Source organism: Mandrillus leucophaeus, unplaced genomic scaffold (assembly GCF_000951045.1).
Source record: "Mandrillus leucophaeus isolate KB7577 unplaced genomic scaffold, Mleu.le_1.0 Scaffold472, whole genome shotgun sequence".
Lineage (NCBI taxonomy): Eukaryota > Metazoa > Chordata > Mammalia > Primates > Cercopithecidae > Mandrillus > Mandrillus leucophaeus.
The window spans coordinates 2,135,790-2,157,097 of NW_012105054.1; the positions used below are offsets into that span (position 1 = coordinate 2,135,790).

General features: G+C 40.7%; 1 protein-coding gene across 1 annotated transcript in view; it reads right to left on the reverse strand.

Moving 5' to 3' along the window:
• The window catches only part of GLI3 (GLI family zinc finger 3), a 308,102-nt gene that overhangs the window by 258,361 nt on the left and 28,433 nt on the right, over positions 1–21,308 (reverse strand). Inside the window, exon 2 of the mRNA XM_011995110.1 lies at positions 7,478–7,643. Within this exon, the coding sequence (XP_011850500.1) occupies positions 7,478–7,601 (124 nt within the window). The 5' untranslated portion in view covers positions 7,602–7,643. The remainder of the gene's footprint in view (positions 1–7,477; positions 7,644–21,308) is intronic.

A 21,308-nucleotide genomic window follows, 5' to 3' on the forward strand; every position in this document is an offset into this window, starting at 1 on the left:
GATATTTATTTCTGGTTTATCTGATATTTATTTATCCCAGGAATTGTTCTTTTTGAGGAGAAATCCAATGGCTAAAATCCCAACTTGTGCCAATTTCAGGACCAGTGATTTAAGATACTGTTCCCTAACTCTAGACTGTTAAGCTAGAACCTGATAACCAATCTCATGTAAGGATTTCCTATTAGCCAATCCTTCTAATTATCTCAATCAGATTAAAGCTGAACCATTCAGAGAATACTAACAAATGATATTATGCTGAAAGGAGTGAGATGAAAAGCATCAATAAATTTAATCTTGGCAAATAATATCCATGAGAGTCACATTACTATTACTATCAATAGCTAACATGTTTGGGTACTCTCTGTGCCAGAGTCAGACAGGTTAAGTACTTAGCCCACGATCACACAGCAATTATGTGGTAGGGACAGGGCTCAAACCCTGGCTTAACTGCACAACACTACTGCTGTGTTACACATGCCCCCTGCCCTCCTGTCTCAAAGTGTTGTGATTTACAGGCTTATTCAGTATCTGCTGAGGCCCTCTCAGCAAAAACACTGAATGTGAGCAGGGAGGGGGTAAGGTAGAAAAACCAGGTGCTACTCTCAAGAAGTTTAACTAAAATGTAAAACTTGAGTGCTATGAAGGAAGGGACGAGATAAACTGGTGGAGTATGAGGGATCTTTAGAGCATTGAAAGTATTCTGCAGGATACTGCAGTAGTGGATCTGTGACATACATTTGTCAAAACCCATAGAACTGTACAACAGAGTGAGCCCCAATGTGAATGACAGAAAGTTAATAACAGTGCATCAATATTGGTTCATCAGTTGTAACAAATGTACCACATTAATGTAAGATGTTAATAACAAGGGAAAGTATGAATGAGGGGGTATATGAGAACTCTATCTTCTGCTCAATTTTTCTGTAAACCTAAAACTTCTCTAAAACACAAAGTCTATTACTTAAAATAATAATAATTTTAAAAATAAAAAAAATCTAGTGTTATTAGTTAGTTCCCCAAAGGACACAAGACCTTATGAGGAAAGAGACTGGGGACGTATTCACATTTGAGACTTTAAACATGCATTGGTATTAGCAAAACACTTCTATGGAGGAACACATGGACAAAAGGCCAAGAGCCCTTGAATTTAACTAAAGCATAGGTTACGGGATAGGATAGTAGTATATCTACTTCTGAACATATCAGATTGGACTGTCAGACTGGGGCCAGATTTTAGAAGATACCTAAATGGTATGTCAAAGACTTTGAACTTTATTCTACAAGTAGACGGGAGTCACTGGAGCTTTTAGAGCAGAGGTGTGGCATAAGCAGAACTGTAATAAGCCTAATTTGGCAGAAGCAAGTCCCATGTATGACAAGAGTGGAGATGAAAGGCAAGGTGATTAGACAGAAGGCCATTTTAATCACCTAAGCATGAGGTGTGAGGGTTTTCACCACACAGTACAGTAGGTTGGCCTGAAGAGACACACGAGCGAGTAATTACAGAGGAAAATCTAACAGGACCTCAAAACCGGTAGGACATGGGAGCAGGAGAGAAGGAGGGGTCAAAGGTGATGGTGCGGTTTCAAGCCTGGCTGACCACAGGAAAGGTGATATACTTAGCCAAAATAAAGAACACAGTGGTAACCAGAGTACAGGACATGTGAGTTTGGAGCTCAAGAGAGTTGGGGCTCTTATTAGAATCAGAATATTTGTCTTCAGTTAGTTCGTTTATAAACATAAAAACTCTTTATAAAAAATAAAATCTAATTCGAATACAGCACAAACCACCAGTTCAACCCAGGAAAAGAATCAAGAAAAAGGATATATATATGCTGCTTCTAATGCAATAGCATATAATCAGTACAACACTACCTTTTCAAGGTTGAGAAAACCAAAATAAATGTTCCCAAGATTATCTTCACTATTTTCCGATTTAAGAAGGCATTTAGAAGGAAGTTTACAGAAACTTTGTTTTTTTAATCCATCCCTCCTTAAGATGTGCAAACTTGGTCACATTTGGGATTTTTGAAACATCTTGAACTATTTTTCAGACATCTGAGTCCAGCAAATTCACCATTACTTTTGCCAAACATATTTCCCTTAATTTGAAAACTGATGTGTATGTTCAAGACAACACAATCTTTCTGTTTTGTAATCATAATGTTTAACTCACCAGCATGCTTTGTCCTGATAGCAATGGCTAACGTTTGCAGAGTCCTTCCTATATGTTTATGACATGGCAACCTGTGAAGTGTGAAGTAGGTCTTACTATTATCTTGCTAAACTGATGAGGAAACTGGAACGCTGAAAAGTTAATCTGCCCACACTCACATGGCTAGTCCTTCATGTTGCCAGAACTCCAACCAAGCTTTCAGATGCCAGAACCTGTGTGTGCTACGAATGAACATCCTATAATCTGAAATCCATTTTATCTGAACATCCTTTCCACTTATCTGTCATGTGCCAGGAAATGGGATGTGGCAAAGAAAAGGGGTTGGACCTCTATAGAAACAAGAAAGCAAAAACTCACAACCTATGGTCTTTATGGCATGAACTGCCTGCCCATTTCAGAGCAGAACTGGCACATATACTCTTACCATAAAAAAAAGTCAAGGAGATAAGAGCTCATGGTGAGGAATAGCAGATGAATTTCAAACTTCCAACAAAACTCAAAGCCATCTTACTCCCAGCTGGAAGACCAACAGACATCACAATCATTGGTTGGTGCAAAAGTAATTGCAGTTTTTGTCATTACTTTTAAAGGCAAAAACCGCAATTACTTTTGCACCAACCTAATAACACCCTTGCAATGGATAGTTTAAAAGCAAATCCCAAGGCCAAGAAGTAACCAAAAGTTAAAGCAAAAAAAAAAAAAAAAAAAAAAAAAAAGCATCTCCTTAGGAATTTGCAGACCATAACACTTTCCCCTTACCAACCTTGAAGAAAATAATTTTTTAAGCAAAGAACCAAATTCTTCTTTTTCAAAGAATCAAAGTGAACAGGGAACTTCCTTTGCACCATTAATCTATCAACTTTGGTTTCACATTGCATCAGCGTTACGATAATAATTTCTGCTTTCTATCACTTTAAAGTATGTTCCCAATAACTATCAGATCTGATAAAAGATCCCCAAGACCACGGGCTACATACGTTTATCATTAGTTTCTTTTTTAAAGCTGAGTTGTAGATTAATAAGAACTATCGAATTACTCCTTTAAAACAAAATCATGGGACAAAAGTGAGGCAAAACACTTCAAATTGAAAAGTATTTGCAAATCATTGAAAAAAAACTGTATAAGAGAATGAGAATATGTAGAACATTGGAAGATATACATTAAAAAACTCTTATTTAATTTAGAAAACACAACATGTAGCTTATGAAGTAATGAATCTATACCAAAAAGAGATTATTAAGTATTAGGCCATTTTACTTACAGTCTTCACACATTAATGGACTTGGACATTTTAAAGTCAACAATCACACCTAAGATCCGCATGCATACTTTCTATGGGAAAGCCACCGTGTGAAATGCCACAAATGATCACTTAAATCACAATTGCACTTAAATAATTCAGAAAACTAAATGCCATCTCCTTTGTTATTTACACTTCAAATATAACACTAAAATTTAAAATCAAACCATGGGCACATTAAACTATGGGTACACTGTACTTCCTGCATAAGGGTTACTGAAGGCTTTATATGTTGATATAGTTTCTTAAATGTTACAAAAATCAAATTTGGCTTGCTTTTTTTTTTTGGTCATACAAGTTCTACAACACAGTTTTTCACTTGCATTATTTTAAATTTCAGTGTTAAGTGGCAAATGCTTCTTTAAAAAGCTGTTCAAGTTTTCTGAACTATACCTTTGGGTTGTGGGTCTACATATGTTTAAACAAAACTCTATACGAATGTTATTCCAGGAGCAGATACTCCGCTGAGAAAAGTACGAAAACAGATCTGTAAGGACATGCAGTGGAATGTGAGTGGTTTGGCTGGGAAGCTCACAATGAAGAACAAATTGCACCACAGAATGGCTGGAAAAGTTAATTAAGGCAACCTCACCAATAACTCAGCCAGTAACAAAACTTTTTGTTCATTTGTGTGACTTTAGTCATGAAATGGTGGATAGGAGAGAAAATGCAGGTATCACATTCATTTGGTTTTTGAAACTGAACTCTTTTTTTTTTTTTTTTTTGAGACAGAGTCTCGCTCTATCACCCAGGCTGGAGTGCAGTGGCGCGATCTTGGCTCACTGCAAGCTCCACCTCCCGGGTTCACGCCATTCTCCTGCCTCAGCCTCCTGAGTGGCTGTGACTACAGGCACCCGCCACCACGCCCAGCTAATTTTTTATATTTCTAGTAGAGACAGGTTTCACCGTGTTAGCCAGGATGGTCTTGATCTCCTGACCTGGTGATCCGCCTGCCTTGGCCGCCCAAAGTGCTGGGATTACAGGTGTGAGCCACCGCACCTGGCTGAAACTGAACTCATTTTTAATTGTTCAGTTACAAATGGATATAGTTCAGGGCTTTGTAAAGGAAACACAAGAACCCTTCTGGAAACAGTAGCAATCAGTACTACCTGTTATAGCATCCACATGATTCTGTTTTCCTTTCTACGAATAGCCTCAGTGCAGGGGTCCAAGCATTTATGAAATATTTATAGAGAAAAATAGAAAAGATAGGAAGAGGGACAGAGGGACAGACGGATGGACAGAAGGATGGAGGGCCACGGCGATGTCAGCCACCAGCCAGCACACAAATAGTGTCCCAACTTGGAAAGCCTGCACCCCACGAACTCTAAACCCAGGCAGGGGCAGGTCCAAAGCCCACACACCAGTCCCTGTGATCAAGACTGAGTGCAGAGGCAGCAGGAGACCAGGCTGCAGAAGAAAGGGCCTCTGCGCTTCCAGCAATCCATGCCCCTCAGCATAATCCTGGGACTGTAAAGAGGCGCTGAACTAGTTAGATGAAAACTGTAGAGGACTCTGTAAAAAAGACCATGGTAATTATTAGCATCACATACACAAAGAAAAAGGTTTATTGTCCTTTCTTTTACTTGTTCCTCTCTTTAAATTTGTTTTCCAAGAGTCCTCCTGTCGGCTTGCAATCCATGTTTAAAAACACCACTTTCATTTTTCTTTTATTTGATTTTTGTCCCAAAATATGAAACACTAAATCTGTTAGAAGTCACAGGAACACTGAAAAACTGATCAGAGTTCACCGGATTTCTAGGACAGCTATCGTTTAGGCATGTTCCCTGCAAGTTTGACCAATGAGTGTCTGCCCCCAAACAGGAGAGGATTCATACACATTTAGGAGAAAATGTGGGCTCAAGGGCACAAGCTGATCAGGGCAGGAAGCCAGTGGAGTGGGGCTGAGGAAACAGGTGATTATTTAACACTGTAGCACTAACATTTGTAAATCACGACTGCTCCTTCTCTGGCTAGTTTTATCTCGTGGCTTCCTGGCTGTTGTGGGGCTGGTCAGGTTAGTTCTGCTCCCAATCACCCTCAACAGAATCATGAGGGAAACCTGAGGTCCAAGAGCAACTCAAGACAAATGCAGCTGCAGTGGAAAACCTCCTGAGAATGTGTTTAGGTGTGGGAGTGGCACAAACAACAGTATCTTCGTAAGACTGAGACTCTGTGGCCATGCAGCTGAGATTCATAAACACGACAGGCGCTTCTGCAGGCTCCATGCAGCGCAGCAACATCTTCTGCCATGCACTTGTTCTTGCCTGTTCTCACATTCACACACATGCATGCTCACACACATGCATGCCCATAGTTACCCCTACCACACACACCCACACACCTACACACTCACGCATACACTTGCCCACACTCACACATATCCTCACACACTCACACCCCCTACACACTCACACTCGCTCACACCCTGACACACAGGCATGTACACTCACACAAACTATAAAGATAACCAAAAGCTGATGTTGCTGAAGTCAAATACGTAGGAAGCATTTATTCCTACAGAATTACCATAAAAATTACCAAATAACCAACACTGAAAAAATACTGATTCTATTTCTGAAATAATAAATTTGCCTAAATTTTACCAATTCCAGAAAAAAGAAACCAAGGTAACATATTTTTAAGGAGAAATGCCTTCTATAACCACATTGGATGAAAAATGCAAATATTATGGCTCAGTTAAAGTAAGCGCCAGTCTTGACTTTAAATACCATCAATAAATGAGGAAATACTTTCACATATATGTAAATTCATTATTTTAACTGAGACATAAATACATCTCCCTAAGGATCAATTTAAAACTGAAGTCATTTGCCAGTAGGTTTAAGAGCCAGCTCCTTCCCTACCCAGTGCAGTCAGCAATGCACACTCATGAAACTGGGTGAAGAAGTGCAGGTGAGAAGCACAGGCTCTCAGCAGACATGGAGGAGCCCAGAGAGAAGTGGTCAGGCTGCTTGGAAGTAACTGCCCTTAGAGTCTAACGTTCTGGACTGGAGTTATCTTCCAAAGGAGATTCTGACTCTCCAAGTGGATGTGAAAACATGTAAATCAATCTAGTAAAACCTGTCTTGGAATATAGAAAATATAAGAATAGCAGGTTGGCTCATACAAATCAGTGTGCCCAGATAGGCAGTGTCCAGGAACTAGCAGAACGGGCCAGCTCATTCTTCCTACAGGCCCATGGAGAAGCAGAGAAATTCAGCGAGGCCAGGAATGGCTATGAAATCTACAAAAAGGAAAGGCATTAGTGGCCCACAATGGAGAAACAGCAGGGACAGGAAGTGAAGGTTACCATTAACGTATTCAGTCTGTTTGTACCAGGGAGGCTCTGGAATTTATTTTCAACACTCCATGCTTGAACTGAAATGCCTCTCAACACTTTGCTTAAAATTTAAAAACACAGAATACAGGAACAGTGGCTCTGTGTTATCTCTGAACACAAATAAGGAAATTAAATTTTTATAAGCTAACAACAAAACCTGCATCTCAGATACTAACATTACCTTGAGGTTCAATCATTAACACTTCTTAAAATCCTTTAAAGTAGACTACTTAAAGTTGGGGTTGGGAGAGACTCCTGTCCTGTCACTAATTTCGACAAGACAACTTTTGTGTCTTTTGTACTAATTATTCCAAGCAGTATAGATGATCCATATGCAACACAGAGCATTTTGAACTCTTGCCAGACTAGTCAAGATGATTTCCAAAATGCCAAAACAGGAACTTCTGATAATAAATAACCTATCACATTTACATCTCAAATTAGAAAGTTTGGAAGTCAACGTGTAGGTTGAGTGCCAAAATAGAGATTACTAAATTCCATGTCCCCGCCGCTGCCCCCCCGCCCCCGCCCCATTTGCTTTCTTCAGCCTCTCCTAGAACAAACACTGGTCCAGGTGCAAACGCTCAATTCACAAGGAATGCAGAGAACACAGAAATGACTCCAGGCTGGGCTGCTGGTAATCCCTGTGCTGCTCACCATTAGAAGTGGTGCTGGAGGCAACGGCTTTCTCGCTCACATCTGTTCGAGTGGAGCACTTCACTATGGAATTCTCAACTTTTTTCTTTTCAGTGGTCGTGGAGCTATGGGACTGGGCCTCCATGATGTCTTCTCATTACTTCAGCTCTCTTCGACCAAAAATGCCCTAAAGAAAACAACAGAGCCATCAACTTTCCAAAACGGTGGAAATAAAATTAAAAAAAAAAAACTTTCAAAAGTCCACTTCACCTGTCATCTGAGAAAAGCCTAGAGCTTTAGGAAATTCAAAATGTAGATGACACTTCTCCACAGGTTTTCTGGCAAAAATGTCTCAAAGTTTAACAAACCAGTGAAACTCTACACATGCAAAAAAAAAAGAGAACTGAGGGAAATGCCCATAATGTGGTACTTTTCCCAAATCCCTACTGAGCATTTGGTATCAAATGATCTAAAAATCTCAATTTGCAACTGTGTCTATCATGTGAAACAAGTGTCATATTACTTTTTAAAGCCACATCTGCAAATGTCTCTTCAGGTGGCCAGTTTTACAGGAAGGGGCATTTGAACAACTTCCAAAGCAGGGGAAGGTTTTTAATTATTAATTACATTTTTTCAAGAGAGTCTGACAATTTCTAACATCGAAGGCCTACTTCTAAATTCTGAATCAGAGGATAATTCAGGCCAAGCAGTTCAGTGATTCTTGCCTCTTTCATAAAGATATCTGAATTGCAATATACCTCTTAATCCTAATTCATTCAGGTAAGCTATACTCTTTAACCTCCTTAAAGCATGAGAATATTTCAGTTCATTTAAGTCACATTTTTAAGACAAAGGTAATAGAACAACATGCTCTTGATTCCACATGGAAAAGTTGAAAGGTCTTTGTAATAGCAAAGACTGGGCTCACTTAGGAAATATTAAAAGTCAGCTAAAGGCAGGTTCAGTAGGTCTGTCTTTCACTGGCTTCATTCATGTGATAATCGCCCTAACTCATCATTCATCAATTTTCACTCTGCTTCATGTTCCTTTTTGCAGTCATGTTCTACACCTACAAAGAATACAATAAAAGAGGAAAAGTACCCTCTCTAGCATGTTTTCTTCATGTTATCTAGATTGCAACTTTCGTAGAAAGCATTTCTTTGGTCTGGCCACCTTGCTTATTTTTCTACATTTAGTAGATGTCGACATCCTCAATCACAGCAGCGGTGAGTGAAATGAAATAAGTAACTGCTTGATCAACTAAAAAAGTTAAAATACAAGGTAAACTATTTTCAGTCTACTTTAACACATATTTGCAAGGGAACAGCAAGCTCTTCATTGCATAATAAATTCCTCCTTGATCTGGAATTCAAGTAACTAGAATGTTTAAGAACCAGAGGCCACATGGCACACTGTAACACCAGCTCTTCCACTCACTTCCATCTCTTTTCTGAGATTATCCAGTGTCATTCATTGTAAAACACACAAGTTATTTAAGAACAGCTTTTGTAGAATAAAAAAGAAAAAAGAAGCACTAAGTTAAATTTACATATCAATAGTAAGATCCACTCCAAATTCAGAGACACCCCTCAAAGGGCACTGACAAAGTATTATACAACAGAAAGGGGGGCTTGAGATCTCCCTTCCGAGTGCAGCCAACATGCATGAGTCCCAAGGGCAGGGCTACCTGCATGGCGCCCCCCCGGGGCTAGCTAGACAGTGCACAATGGCCAACAACCTGTTGCTGAGCCTCAGTGATCTCATCCGTCAAATGACAGAATCAGGCAGTGAGATCTGACCTTTACTTTGGGCGGGGGGAACACATCTTCTTTAAGAACCTGTTAAAAGTTAAAGAGCTTCTCCCCAGAAAATACCCTTAAACTCAAAAGTACACATTTAATTTCTAAGCGATCACAGACCTTCAAAGCTTTTCCAAGAATCTGGATAGAGAATCCTTAAAGGAGAAATCTTTGATGGCCCCTTCTAGCTCTAACAATCTCAGAATAATTACTTTTTGTAATGGTCCTTCAAAATTGATTTAAATATCATCTTTAAAGTATGCCACAAGAATAATCCAATACAATCGGCATTGTTCCCCACTTGGTACAAGAACTATTTGTATCAGCGTTTCTACAGTGCTTGCTAAGCATTCAGATTCCTGCAATGCATTTGCCTTGGAGGGTGGCACCCGGGAAACTCAATTTTAGCAAGCATCACTAATTGTCAGATTCACTAAAGCTTGTTTTCTTTGTTGTTGTTGTTTTTGTTTCGAGACAGAGTCTCACTCTGTTGCCCAGGCTGGAGTGCAATGGCGTGATCTCAGCTCACTGCAACCTCTGCCTCCCAGGTTCAAGCGATTCTCCTGCCTCAGCCTCCCAAGTAGCTAGGATTACAGGCGCTCACCACCATGCCCAGCTAATTTTTTGTATCTTTAGTAGAGATGGGGTTCGTCATGTTGGCCAGGCTGGTCTCAAACTCCTGAACTGAGGTGATCCACCAGCCTCGGACTCTCAAAGTGCTAGGAGTACAGGCGTGAGCCTTGAACAACTGTTCTACGCGTTTATTTTTGCTCACTGCTATATACCCAGTGAAGTATATACTCATTGAAGTCTTTGCTGACCGGATGAACTAATGAATGAACTGCACCTTAGAATCCTGAATTCCAACGCCCTACACAAAACTATCCTAGCACCCATCACAATGATAATAAACTCTTCTTCATCTGGAAAAGTCTGTGCTGAACATCCACCTCCCCTTTCCATACTGTAAGCTCCATGAGGACAAGGTTTCTACTTTCCCAGCAGTTAGGTCACATAAGAATGTTTACTGAGTACATAAATGATCGCATCAATGGCCCTGTGACTTACAGGACTCTGCAGTGTCTTGAATTTCAATCACCATTGGTTTAGCTACATACATTTTCTTTTCATATTCAGTGTTTCACTGAAAACTGGCAAATTCTATAAAAACTAAAAACTTTAGCAGAAATATTTAATTGATCCAAATACTCCATTCTTAGCCATTTGGGATAAACAAGCATTTACTATAATTGTTCCCTTCGACACACACATAACAGTTTTATTGGCTGTATTTGAGTAAAGAGTCTACAACGTTAAAACTGCACACTGAAACATGCAAATGGACCAGAAAAACCCATTAAGACATGGGATTCCTAGTAAGAACTAAGTACCTTCCTTAGCAGAGGGTGCTAATTAATAGGAATCAGGAGACAAGTTCCCAAAATTCCTTGACAAACTTGGTTTTTGTGGAGTTGTTGGTTTTTCCCCCAAGGCAAAGGACTTTATTTTAACAAAGCAATAAAACCCTCCCAATGCTCATCACCATAGAGAGAGGTTCAAGTGAGAAGAGGTAAAGCTCCAGGCACTGACTGAAATCACACTAATTAATGGTCTTAAAGAATACTAATTCCTACCCCCGTCTGAAATGGGTTTTTTAAAAATAGGCCCTTGGTCACTCAACAATCTACCCCCTTCTTCTATTTTGACAACTTATTTTTGGATCTCATTAGTTAGTAACTAATTATTTAAAAGTGTGGTTTATGCTTGGAACTGGGCTATAAAGATGGCAACGTGCCAAATCAGACATCTGCTTCCTGTACATTCCTATAAATTATATCAGCTTATTTTACAACTTTGTCCCTGTCAGTTATAAAGGAGAAAGTTTAACATTCTAGACGCCCACACCTCATCAAACTGTGGGTGAAGAGTCAGTGAGCGGCAAAAGGTGGCCGCTTTGAGTTGTGGTGATGGAATTTTCAGGGAACAGTAAGAGGAGCTTGGAAAGTCAGTCCTGAGCTGGTCCACTGAAGCATTCGGGATCGAAGTGGCCAGTAGAAATTCCTCACGGAATCCCAAAACACCACTAGGACAGTAGCTCCACGACACTTGTAAAATCTAGAATTTTAAAAATAATGAAGTATAATTTATTTAGAACTTAAGCATCAAGAGAAAACTTTAAATTCTGCTTCACTTCAAAGACTTTTCCCTGAAGAAAACATGCCACTGTGTTTCAGATGTGAATGAAATGATACTTTTTCCCCCGATATAGTTTCCTTGCTTAGGACTCGACACTATTCTCCTTCAATCCCTTTCACCACTGAAACATTACATGCAAGATTTGCTGGCACGCCCCTTGACTTTTCATGCTTAAGGGGAAAAATGTTTGTAGCTGATGTTTGAGTCCCAGCAGCTCAGAGAGAGAGGGGGGGGGGGAAGGAGAAAAAAAAAAAAAGCAACCAAGCAAAATTGCTCTGATGGTATATCCCTCCTAAAGCTTGAAGTTTCATAGGTAAAAGGAGAGATAAACATTCCTTCCTGAAAGTAAACAGCCAAGGCTTTTTCCCACTCAACTATCCCTCAACCTTTTGTAATTTCCCCGAGGCCTAAACCCAGGACACAATTAATTCCAGATCCTATTTTAAATCTAATCCGTCTCCTATTTGCAACCTGCCTGCAGGTGGGTCTTTTCTTTCTAAATTATAAATCTGAACCTGCGTCAACCTCTTACAACACAAGGCATTTAAAGCTTCCTGGAGCCACTGACCTGGTGATGCTGTAATGCAGGTCTGCTTTTGAAAGCAAGCAAGAGAACAGAGAGCGAGCAAGAGAACCGCAACCTTTACCACGTTGGCGAATTCTTGCCGGGACCTACATATTACACAGCACTTGCACACAAACGCCTCAAGTCGTCCTCTTTAGAGTCGTCACTTACACCTGCAAGGGGCGGGGGACCAGGGGAACCCCAAACAAACTTTCATCGTTACAAAGGCGAGTCCCCATTGATTATGGTAATTGTTTTGCTCAGGTTGCTCAGGTTGTATGGGTATGGCCAATTTTGTTTGAAAGCTCGCTCGCTCTCTGCGCTTTCCTGTCGAGTTCCCTTCAGGTTCTGGTTTCTTCCAGTGGTGGCAAGGGACGTTTTTCACGCCTTTCCCCACTTTTGCCCGCGCCCGCGTCCCATGCCCGAGGTACCGGGCCGCGGCGGCGGCGCGGGGGGTTCATTAGTGGGTGCGCCGGGCCAGCGCAGCGCCGTCTGCAGCCGCGTCGCCGCATCCATCATCATTACATCAGCGCGGGGAAGTCCACGCCGAGTTCTCCCGGCCCCGGCGCGCCACAGTCCGCGCGCCAGCAAACAGAACATGCTGGATTGCTCAGAGATGGTTCTGGGTGTCTGGGGGCAGAAGGGGTGCTCCCAGACCTGGCTTTGATTAGCATTCCTGAAGCGGCCTTTTAGGAGACAATGCATCTCCGCCAGCCAGGCCGCGGGAAAAGGAAAAAAAGCCGAGGGCTGGGGGCGAAGTGGGGGTGGGGAGGTGAGCTCCAGCGCCAGCAGCGCCTGGCAGCCTCCCTCCATTGCAGAGAAGCCTCCCGCATCAAGGCGTTGTCAGACTGGTCACCCTGCTCCTCGGAATACTCACGGGCATTTGCAAACTCTACAGTTGGCCCAGCCACATTTCCAGCAAACACTGGCAGGGGCCGGCCCTGGTTGCGTTCACAAGGCTCTTTTAACTGGCTGATTTCAGGGAGCTGCAACCTTCCAGGTACTTTGCAATGCAACCACCCTGAGTGTGGCATTATAATAAAACATTGGGGATCCCTTGAAAAGCCTTCACAAAACCAATAGGCGTGTGCTTTGCTCACAAAACGTCGAATTCACCTTCTATGAACCTGGCCCCCAATGTGTTTTTCTTCATTAGCTGCCACACATAGATAGATTCAAATGCTGAATGATTAAGACAGACACATCGCCTCATTGTCTTGAGCTCAGGGAGGCCCTGAGTGGAGTCCCAATGTTCAACCTCAACAACCAGAGGCTCTCTGTAGTAAATAGAAAGTATGAAAAGTCACAATTGTGGGAACATGTGAAAAAATCAGCTTTTCTCCTTGAAAGTCTCTGCAGTGAAACCTCTAACCTCCAGAGGAGCAAGATTCCTTTATCGTTTAGACATTTACTATGTTTAAAAAGAAAGCACCCATGCCAAAGCCAACGTTAAAAATGATGTTTGACGTGAATGAAACAACTTTCTAATGTAGGGTGAAGTGGAACAGCATCCTTCAATTACGATAGTGCATCCTTCCTGAACAGCAGACTACTTCATTTATTTCCCTAACCCAGTCGGTTTATTTTTAAGTTGCCTAAACTTGGGCAAAAACTCTCTTCGCTTTTTTTTCTTAGTGTATTTCAAGATTTAAAACAAGTAAGTTAAAAGCCTGTTTAATGATAACCCGATCTGTTTCTGATAGGTTAAAACAGCTACTGGCAATGAGAGATCAGAAACAGAAGACATTCCAGGCGAGGCAGTGCTATTAACAGCACCATGGCTTAGCCTTAAGTGAGAAATTATTCTGTATAGTTTAGGGAACTATTGCTGCAGTGGAAGAAGGCTTTCCTCCAGAGAAATAACATTTATTTACACTTGCCTGTATTTTCATAAGCTGAATAATCTCCTTGATTTGCTGTTTAAAATATCCAGAAGAAAGCAGCTTTGTCAGAAGGATTTTTGAGGCAACCTACCCTGTAGCACTGAAGAGTGACATTGATCTCATACTTGTATTACTAGTATATCAACTGCTACTTCAAGATGCTACTCCTGGATTAACCATCCAGGTAAAACTCCTATTAAAGATACGTACCTTCCTGTGGCTATTTAATAACCTATTTCTCAAAAATAAATAAATCCTTTAGAAAGAGATTTTTTTTTTCAAAATCAAGAACTACAAACTAATGTTGATTTTAACTTTTTGATCAATTCTGGAAGTGAGAAATAGTGTGAGTTTCAATGAGCAAAATGCAGGGAATTTTAAACATTTCAGTGGATTTCATGTATTCATGCACCATAGAAAACCTCTTACAGGTTTTTAATGTGGTTGATGTTTCCTTGTGTTCAAAATATCTTCTGAGGGTAAAATCAATTAGATATGCATAACCTTTGTGACACCCTAGCGGTTCCCAGGATTCCTAAGGCTTCATTTCCTCTCCCTTCCCTGTCTGTGTTGCCTTCCTTTTTCTGCAAGGGGTGGGGGGGGGAGGAAAGGCCCAACTTCGTAAGTTCTTAATGAAATCTTCATTAATTTTTAAACATTTTTTCATGTATAGTTATTTTACCTTTATATATGATTATTTTTCCATAATCAGGAAAGCCTAGAGCCTTAACTCCAAATAAGAAAGCTTCTATCTGTCTGCTTTGCCATTTGGTAGCTCAGGGTTCCCCAAATCCATTGCCTAGTGTCTTCAATCTTTCTTTCCTACATTTCTGATGCTCCTAATCGTAGATAAGCAGTATTCATGACAGACATCCTCAAATGGAATTACTCTAAGGAGAACTAAATTACTCGAAGGGGAAATAATTGCCTGGCTATGGATTAAGTGAATTTGGTTTTAGTAAATTAACACTATCTAAACTCTTAAGAAATCCATATATTTAACTTCAATCACTGAAAAGCTTATTTGACAAGAAAGTAATCATTGCTATTGCAGTTGAAATCACAAATGACATTTCTGTGAGCCAGTTTTACTTTTCTGCCATTTGTATTTAAAAGAAAAGATCATCAGCTACTCTTTCTCTGTTACCAGAAGTACTTGATGAGAAACATTTGAGGGGAGTATGAGGTCTCTATCTAATACCTGTTACCATTTCTGAGTTCTGTAAAACTATGAGTCCCATGTGCCTTGGTTAGGCACTGCAAGAAGCAGCATGCATAGCAGGTGCCATTGAAGAGTGAGCAATAATGTGGAGCACATTGGCACCCCCACTTTCTACAGGTTAGCTGGATACAGGCAATCCTCAGACACAGAAGTAGATCTGGAAGTCAGTTATCAGTCTATAGATCAGCTAAGCTCATGAAACTGTATTCCTCTTAAATCCACATGTATCACAAAAATATCATGACTGATCAAATGTGCCCCTTGTCTCTCTTCACTAAGGCTTATAGGAATTAAAAGTTTTCACACATTTTTAGAAGAAAAAACTGTAATTATTCTTATAGAACTTGGATAGCTTTGGTTTCTTAGAATCATGTGTGTCTTCACAGTAAGGCTGAAGGGAGTACAAGGGAGTAGAGTGTATGTTCTGTGAATAGTAATTTACTTTTAAACCATCACAAATATTAGACCAATAACCTGTTGCATGTCAAAATCATCTATAGCTATCCCAAAGGTATTTAATGTATTTTTTGTGAAGTACTACTTACCATATTTTATCCTTCCAACTTTTAAACTTTTGATTCTTGATTCTTAATTGCAGATTTAAAAGCAACATTTTCAGAATTTAAGCATTTGTAATTAAGGCTTATCCAGTAAAAATTACCCCATGGTCCACTTACCCTATAAACTTTGCTTGTTCACAGACAGAATTCTTTAGCTGTCTTATTTTTCCACCTTGCATGTACAAAACTGCCAATGTAACCTACACCAAACTACACACCCTCTCAATGAAACTCTCTGATATGGAATTTCATTGTAGTATCCACAGTTCAAACAGCAGACACTGTCCTGAAGTGGCATGGCCTGCTCCACATGTCTGGCCACTGGATTCCAGGTTTCCATACATCAGAGTCATTAAGGCTTCATTCTTAAGCTGCTGGATGAAATTTCTCTACACACTGCTAACTTTATTCAGACTGAATCATTCTTTTTAAAAATATCACAAAATGAAATCAATAACAGGGCTTAACTGTCTCAGTTCTTCATTACTGCAATTTGAAACTTATCTTTCATCTAAATGGTGAGTTTTCAGGCTCTTTTTGTAAAAATCAATAGTTTGTAATGTAAAGCACTCTGGAGCTTCCTAGGCATTTCATACAATCTTCAAAAAAAAAAAAAGTTAAAGTAGCAAAAGCTAAAAATTTCCACATGAAAATAAACAATATAATGTCACACTACATTCTGAAGTTACTCCAATAAAGATTTAAGTAAAAGTGCACTTATGTCCCATTACTTAATTTAATTTTGTAGCATAGAGATTATAGAAGTACACAATCAAATGCTTGGGGTCAAAATGTACTCCTGTGCCACCCTCCCCCACCGCCTAGCCCCCCTCCCCTCTTAAGAAAGGAAAGAAAAGAAAAGTCCCTCTAGCTGTTTCAGGCCAGCAGTCAATCCAATTTACTGCAGGTACAATTTATATGTACAGTGCATGCCACAACAAAACCACAGTATGATGCCAACACGGCCCTTAAGAAAGTTTTCCCCTAAATCTCTGGAAAGGAGCTTTAAAAGAAAGCAAGGATTACAGTCAGCTAGAAGGTAGGGAGGGGACTTACCTCAAACCCAGCCAAGCGGAAATCAGAGCAGTAATTCTACAAGTCAACAGAGTACACTTTCAAAGCTATAATGGTGTGAAGAAGTGCTGGGCAGCATGGCCTGAAGGCAGCACTAATACACTGATGACTAATGGCTGGGCCTGGGCAGACAATGAATTTGGGGCTTGAACACTAACAGAAACCATGCAGTACTTTGACAAATGGGCTTTCACAATTTCATTCATTGAATAACCTTTAAGCACAAAATTGGCTAGGGTTCTCTTGGGAATTATATGACATGTTGTTGGACAATGATGTAAGTATTTTCCTTTTTAATTATGACTCCTATGCAAAATGCAAAAGTGTCATATATGAGGGTACAACTATAGATACCACAGATGCAGATGTGGAGCTCAACACAATATTGCCTTTCAGGAGGGGGCTGAAATGTTCCAAAGCCACCTTATTAACTATGTAATGGCTTTTTCATTCAGCTTCTTTAGAAGGCCATAGATTTTCTGAGACATTTTGTCGGGTTGAAATATATACACACAGAACAAAAAACACTTTCACATTTAAAAAAACCGAAAGACAATCACAGAGGTAATGAGTAGTGAAGAAATTTGGCACTCAAATATAGTGCATTTCGAATTACAAGTGGAAAAAGTCTCTCATTTTCAGGGGCTAGGCAAAAGAAAAGTGCCATAAAACAATTGAGACACCATGTAAAGTTTGCGATCAAATGCACTTCCAAACACATTTAACATCCAGTTTCTTTCAAACAGCTCTCCTCCCTCTCCCTGGAGTGACTGGCCTTTCGATTTAAAAATAATAATTTTGGCAATTTTTTAAAAAGAGAATGAAATATCTAAAGTGTCTCTAAATTAACAAGTACCACTTACTCCAGACAGCATTGCCTTTAGCAGCTCCTAAAAACTTAAGAAAAGGATCTTAAAACAGGAAGCTTAGTGAGCTCATAAAACTGTTGCTGGAGCCAGGAACACATAGCATATTTAATCTGCAAACTGTGAGAGTCTACAGTGATTTCAGCAAGATCTGAGGCATGCCCTCAAGGTTTGCTGGGATCTGGGATTAGGGGGTTGATAAGAACCTCCACTGCCCATGGACATGTTTTTCTTCTGCAGTTAAACACAAATGCATAGAGACGTTTGACTGCTGCTTGGCGTTACTGCTCAAGTTATATAAAAGCTTTGCAGCTCCTTTTGCTGTCAATATATCAAAGTTTAAAAAAAATCATCAAAGTGTGAAATTTCATTTAAAGTCTTCGCCAGTCTACAGCTCTATTTCACAGGCCCATCAAATAAAAGTAAAGATGAAAAATACACTGAAAGTACTTGAGAAAGTTTGCAGCAGTACCCCTGCCCTGTTGTTGTTTATTCTGTCTCCCTTTATTTGCTTTGAAACCAGAAACAGATCAATTTTCATCTAGAAAAATGACAATGTGAAGGGAAGGGCAGCATCTTCTCCTAGGCTTTAATGAAAAGAAAACCTGAAGTCATTATTAGAGTGGAATCTTTTGTTTAACAAACGTGTGTGTGTGTGTGTGTGTGTGTGTGTGTGTGTGTGTGTCCTCTAAAGTCATTTCAGCATTTTAATTGCCTCTCATGATATAAGTTGGCAGAAAATTTACTGAATCTTCCAAAACAAATCAGACCGACCTCAGAATATGAATGCCAGCAAAACTAAAACCTCCTTCAAAGAATTCTTTAGCTGGGGATTTACAACAATTGCATAAAGAAGAAAAGTCTGACTTTTAAGATAATCTACTATAGTCTAAAAGCATTAACATTCCATTACTAAGGTTTTCTTGAGGATTTCATGACTCATTGATTCACTTTTCCTTCAAGACTGGTTTTTCTTAGTACATTACTGTCTCCATGTAAGTGAGTGCATGCAACAATGATCATTAAATTGTTTCCTTTCATAAGCTCCCAAACTCTATCCTCAAAAAAAGGAGGGGGAGAAGAGGTCTCAGTAAGCAGGATACCTTACATAGAAGGAAAGACCTCTAAATGGCTAAGCACAGAGGAAGTCTGAAATGCTTACAGCATGCAGGTAATTAAGGAAACTTCACTGGCCAAGAAACAAAGGAAAAGTCCAACTTTTAGCTTTGCACATCAAATTGATAAATTAACAATTCTTTCATTAAATAAGTAATGAAATAACTCAACAGAGCCATTTTTCATCAGTATTGAGTTTTCTCATTTCTGTCTATAGTCCTTTGCCAATTAGATATACAATAGAAATGTGTTTATATCAAGGTTCAATCAAGGAACACAAGCATATTAAAGGCACTGGGAATTGGTAGGCATCTGAGTTGGACCTACCAGCCTATTAACAATAATGCAATCTATATCTTTTAAAGTGTTTCTGCTTGTGTGAAATTTCACTAGACACCTCTTACATTGGACTCATTCATGCATCTTAAACCAAAGCTTCCCTAGGCTGACTTTAAGAATTACATACCCTGAAAGGATATCCCCTTAGGCGGGGAGTTTCTAATTAAATAGCTTTTAGTATAAAATAAACTCTCTACTCTGTATAAGCATGCTATTACAACTAATTTAAATGTTATTTCATGTTTGTTTTAGGTTTGAATATAGTCTAACTGGCCAAAGTGTTTGTGTACCAGGTTGTTAAGACCAATATTTCCTAACATAAACAAATTCTTCAGATACTTCACAGAGTTTACATTGTTAAAACCAGTCCCGGCAGCTTTAATATATCCCCTCAACTGAAATGCTGTTCTGCTTTAGAAAAATGAAGAGATTTTGAGGCTATTTCACTATTTTAAAACATAGCATTTTCCTCCTTCAAAATAATCTTGACACATGTAATTAAGAAACTGTCAGACTACTATTAATTTTTAATCTAAAACCTAAATGAAATAATTACAGGAATCAATCAATAAGGCACCTATTCAAAATTACCGAGCAATTACATAAATACTCAAAATTAATACTTTAGGTCAATTCTTGTAGATTTCGGTCTATAATATGCTAAGACATCAAACAACACAAAAAGTGTAGCATGGGGAGGATGAATGGTTCCTGCCTTAAACAGACTGAAAAGAGCTCATTTCAGACGGCCAGAGTGCAGGCCCCCCACCAGTCATGCCCAACGCGCTCAAGCTGAAACTCTTTTATTTTTAAAAGTTAATTTATTTCCACCAGACACATATTTCAGGGATCTAAAAAAACCGGCCTCATCCAAATTCTATACAAAAATCACATTTAAGAGGGAAAGGCCTAATTACTCGAATTTTCAGCGAAGTGTATATACTGTGCTCTGGAAAGCCTAACTGGGGAGAAGAAGGAGGAGAGGAAAAGGGGAGCAGGAGGTATTTTTTAGAACTAATAATACCAGCCCGGCTAATGGCACTGCCATGTATTTGCACAGCGGCTGGCCCTCCATACCTTTGACTAAAGGGTTCTTTGACTTGGAGACGCAGACAGTCCATCATTTCAAACTGAAGTGGCAGCTGGAAAATGTGGAACAGCTGGCAAAGAGCTGGGAGAAAATGTTTTACATAAATATATGTACATATAAACTGGCAAAGGGCCATGAGCACTGTACCCAAGGCCAGAATCTACCCGGCAGTCTGCACTGGGGAGATGAGAAGTTGGGGGCAGGAGTGGAGGAAGCCTCCTTAATCCTCTTTCCACGCGGGGTCAGGAAGGGAAGCCTGGGGTGCAGCGCCTCTCGGGGGACGGCATCTTACAGAAGGAGGTGCAATCGGGGACAGGAGTACAAGTTCAGGAAAGGATAAAAGGCCGGGTGTAGAGTGGAGCGTCCGCTTCGGGCAATCTGCTTAAAAGTCGCTTCACAAACTCTCCAAGTCTGGGGTCAATATTTACACCCTCTCTGCCTTATCCCGCCCAATTTCCCGCTGCTACTCAAGAAAGTAACTGTCCCCTGCTGCTCTGTGTAAACGCGGCACCTTAAATGATTATTGCATGGACCACAGTTACTTTATTGTGTGTCTGTGCGCGGTGCCCCTGGAAAGGAAAAGAAATAAAAGAGAATCCCAAATCATATACAGATGGTACAACTTTCACTTTTCCTCTATGACGACGGAGGCGCGCCTCTCTCCATCCGCTCACACCACACCCCCGCCCTCCGAAGCGAAGCCCCGGCTGGAGAAGCCCCGCGGCGGCGGTCCCCGCGCGCAACCACTTCGCCGCCCGCCTCCTTCCGCCCATCCCGAGCGCCGTGCGCGCCCGAAGCCCGAGCCGTAGAGCGCCACCGCGCAGAGGAAGGAGCCGGGCGCGTGCGGGGCTCGCGGAGTTCTTCTGAATCCTTTGGGTGGGGGCGGAGGTGAGGGGCGCCGTCGCCACTGCAGCAAACTTCGTCCCCCCTCCAGGAGGTGAAATTCTCCAGTCCGTCTCCGGCCGGCCCGCGGGTCAGACTCTTGGAAAAGGACCTTCCAGGAGGAGGGAGCGAATGCAAGCCTTGCTCGGCGGCTCTCTAAATGTGGGCGCCTTTTGACAGCCATTTTCACTCCATCCCGTCCCCCCGCTGGGGACCACCTCTGGCCCCGGAGGCACGGGCGCGGCCGCAGGAGCGGGCTG